We start from the raw sequence: 3981 nt of genomic DNA, 5'->3' as shown, positions 1-3981 counted from the left end.
CCGCAGCAATGCCACTCCCCAGCGAATCTCTCCGTGTCTCCCTGGGGACAGGTGTTTTGCCTCCAGCGACATCTGAGAGCAGATGCCGCGCAAAGAGTCGCGGTTTCCCTGTCTGGGATGGTAGGAGATACAATGGCCACATGGGAGGTGCCTCTCCTCCGCCATTTCTCCTTGGGCGGACCAAGAATGTCACCCTTTCTCCCAGCTCAGGAAAAGTTTCTTGCCTCCAAATTTTAGGGTCCCGGGGCCACCCGAGCAGCAAGTCAGGCCTTCGCGCCGCAGCAGTCTAGACAGCGAACGCGCAAAGGAGAGGTTTGTGGGCCGTTCCCCGGTTGGATGCACACTGAGGGCCCTTGCCAAGGGCGTCGTAAAATCTCTGCAATAAATTCGCTTAATCGTCCACGCGCCACTTGGCTGAGCCCCACCCCTCGCCCCATCCCTTGCCCCATTTCTCTCATTCCTAACGCCTCTCTCCGCTTTTGGGCGCTCCCACACTTCAACTTGGACACCTTAAGGAGAGGATGGTGTGGAGGGGCCCTGGAGGCTGGTGGCCTGACCCTCTGGGGTAGATCTCGGCCCCTTTGCTCTCTTCACCGGGTCTCGCATCTCTCCCCACCGGAGAAGGGCCCTTGGCAGTCTCAAAGGTTGATCCTCCGCGCTTCCATCCTTCTCCCACCTACCCTTGACCAAGGGGCCCCCCCAGCCTGCCCTTATCCGCCATACTCTTTGCCTGCGGGGGAAGCCACCTTGGCTGGGACCGCGCGCCCTCAACCTCCGCCGAGTCAGTAGGAGGAGCTGCTGGGCAGCAGGTCGCAGCGCCCCCCGCTGTAGACCACCACGCCAGGCGGGTAGTAGAGCAGGTCGGGCTCCGGGACTGCCTGCAGCGGCGCCAGGGCCCGCAGCCCCTGATCTTGGGGCTCCGGCTTGGTGGTGGCTGTGAAGGGGCGCATACTGGTGAGTGAGGGCGACGCAATGCGCCACAGCAGGCTCTTGAGCGCCTTGCGGAACTCGCGGCGCACCAGGCAGTAGAGAATTGGGTTGAGGCAGCTGTTGCAGTGAGCCAGGCACACGCTCAGGGGGTGCGCGTACTGATGGAAGAGGAAGTACTCGTTGCTGAAGGGCACCACGTCGAGCTTGATGAGGATGCCCCAGGCGGTGACCATCTGGTTGGGCAGCCAACACAGGAAGAAAGACAGGACCACGATGGTCACCGATTTGGTGACCTTGGACCGTCTCCGGGCGCTGGCTTCAGCAAGGCCTCCTCCGGACGCCACGGCCCCGCCATGGGCTCCTGCCACGCGGTGGTGGGAGATGACGCGCACCAGTAGCAGGTAGCACAGGCTAATGATGCCCAGAGGCAGCACAAAGCCCAGCAGCACCTTCTGCGTGTGGTAGAGGCCCAGCCAGAGCTGCCTGTCCCCCGGCCGCAGCTGGTCGTGGAAGCGCACCAGGCACAGCTCTTCGCCCAGCACTTTGGTCGTGGAGGCGAAGATGGCATTGGGCAACGAGGCCAACGTGGCTGAGGCCCAGATCAACACGCACAGTACCTTGGTCGAGAAACAGCAGCTGTCCTCCAAGCTCAGGCAGCAGCAGCCGCCAGGGCCATGCCCTCGAGTCCGGTGGCTCTTGAGAGCCGAGGCCACCGAGTAGTAGCGCGTCACGCTCATGGCGGTGAGGAAGAAGACGCTGGCGTACATGTTTAGGGACGACATGATGGACACAATCTTACACATGGCCTTGCCGAAGGGCCATTTGAAGTCAAGCGCGCTCTCCACCGCCCAGATTGGCAGGGTGAGCACGAACAGGAAGTCAGTCAACGCCAGATTGGTGACGAAGAGGTTGATGGAGGACTTGCGCCAGCCCTGCTTGCTCTGCATCAGGTAGAGCACCAGTAGGTTGCCTGCCAACCCCACCGCGCAAACCACTGAGTAGACCACAACGATGAGGAGCCGCAGACCACCGCCGCTGCCCGCACGGTCGGGCAACTCCAGTCCCAGCTCCCACCACCAGTCCTTGAGCTGCAGCGACGCGTTGCCACTCGCATTGCCCGCCTCTAGAAGGTCCGGGATCAGAGTGAGGAAATCTGCGAGCTCGCCCCCGCCAGTCCCCTCATTCATGGTGGCCACCGTGGCTGGTGCGCAGCAGCCTGTAGCTAATTTTCCAGGGGACGAGACGTAAGGAAGTCCGGCTCGCCCGGGGTGCCGCCCCCGGGGCGAGGGCGCAGGGCGCGGGAGCTGAAAGCAGCTGCTGAAGATAGCTCCCAGGAATTGGGTGCCAAGGGCGACCTGAACGCGGGCGCGCAGAGCGCTGCGTTGCTTGCAGGAGTTGCGCTCGCAGAGTCTGCTAGAAGAGGAGGGCAGCTTGTAGGGCGAGCTGTCTGCAGGTCCAGGAGCTCTCAGGCCGGGTCCCTTTTGTACGCCTCAGAATCTCCTCCGTTTCCCGCTGTCACTTGGGCGCTAGAGAGTAACCCACCCGGCTGCTCAGGAGCGCGATTCCGGCTGGCTCCTTCTGGTTTCAGATACCTTTGCCGGTTTCCTCAGCTACTGCTTGGGTGAGGTTTCTGCTCTTTAAGAGAGAGAGGTCAGTGCATTCCGTCCACATCGCTCTGACTGCCTGGAGGTCTGTCGGTGTCGCCCTCACTCTCCTGTGTCTCTGTCTCTCCTCGTTGTCAACTCCTAGTGAGTTGCGAGCGTCACTTACCGGAGTTATAGTCACACCCCCCTAAAGCCGCGCGATGGGCTCCTAACGAGCATGCGTGTACACCAAGCGGAGAGAGGGGGCGCTTTCCGAGGTGCTGAACCCCTCCACGCCCGCCGCCAGGAAGAGAGAGCTGGACAGCAGGCAGAGCCCACCAGCCAATTTCTCTTTCTTTCTTCAGTGTTCAAGAAGTAAATGGTCGTGACTGTTTATTTGCTAGAGAAAATCTGCTTTGATTTCCGTTCCCTCTTCTTTTGTTATTCCCAAAATTACGATTAGAATGTTTTTTTCTTCCTCACTCCCAATTTTTCTTTGAAAGCTGTTCCATTTGATGAAAGATGGTTCTAAAAATATGGTATCCCCTTCCCGTTTTTCTTGTTAAAAGCAATGATAGTGGCCTCTTTTCAGTGCCCAGATCCTAAATCAGATGATGGACTCTTATTGAATATAAAACACAAGCACTTCGTTAACCAGCTGAACACTTTATCTGGTGTCTGTCAGGTTTTCAAGGGTCTCCACATAGCAGAACTCTGCGTTTAATTGTTGCCCTCTTTTTTGGTGTATTCTGAGAAGCGAAGCTAAACAGAGCATGTCACTGGTAGGCGGACTTCACAGGCATTAAATACCACGTGTCTAGCCCAAGCTTGTCAATAAGCTGTTTACTCACATACACCCCACACTCTCTTTACCTTGATGCCGATGGATGTTTCTGGACTTCCCCCACACTATTATCATCAGAGCTCGTACCAGGTGTCTGCAGATCAGTGGGAGTCAATTCTAAGCAATTATCTAAGTTCCTTCCGGGTAACAGAACCAGGGGAAACTACTCAATGTGGGTTACTTACATGTCAGATAAACTTCTCTGGTATACATTACACTTTGTAGGATGGACTTAAGAAATTTGGAATGTTTTCCTCATGGTCTATGACCAGAAGTATCTTAAGCATATTTGTCCTCACTCATGGTAATGCAGTTCTCACAGTTTTACTTACCGAGATAAAAAGGCTGTGACTTTAAAGCAGAGGAAATACAAACACTTAGCAAAAAAGAAATATGGTATCCAAAACATATAACGGGGAACAGAAGCAATCTTTTATTCTAAAGAGAAACCACTTCACTATAGATGCTGGGCTGCTCAATTTTCCCACTAGAGGGCACTAGGGCTTTAGTAAAACCAAAACCAAACACCCTCCTTAAACCAGTTATCTGGAGAAGCTCAGCCCTGCGCTGATAATTCCACCTAACACCACAGGTTTGCTTCTATGGACACTTCTTCTACTTTAT

At 55.9% G+C, this 3981-nt stretch overlaps 1 protein-coding gene across 1 annotated transcript; it reads right to left on the bottom strand.

Annotated features, from left to right (window-relative positions):
• Positions 1-782: 782 nt before the first annotated feature.
• RXFP3 (relaxin family peptide receptor 3) lies at positions 783-2126 on the bottom strand. Its single transcript, XM_012558092.2, has one exon. It carries the CDS (start codon positions 2115-2117, stop codon positions 783-785), a length of 1335 nt encoding a protein of 444 aa, XP_012413546.1. The 5' UTR covers positions 2118-2126.
• Positions 2127-3981: the final 1855 nt, after the last annotated feature.

This window comes from Trichechus manatus, unplaced genomic scaffold (genome assembly GCF_000243295.1).
Source record: "Trichechus manatus latirostris isolate Lorelei unplaced genomic scaffold, TriManLat1.0 scaffold00135, whole genome shotgun sequence".
In the NCBI taxonomy this organism is placed as follows: Eukaryota; Metazoa; Chordata; class Mammalia; order Sirenia; family Trichechidae; genus Trichechus; species Trichechus manatus.
The sequence above is the reverse complement of the archived record's forward strand: the minus strand, read 5'-3'. Positions and strand labels throughout refer to the sequence as shown.

What these genes read in the sequence shown, in the direction of transcription:
- RXFP3 (XM_012558092.2), bottom strand. Translation starts at nt 2,117, where the DNA reads ATGAATGAGGGGACTGGCGGGGGCGAGCTCGCAGATTTCCTCACTCTG.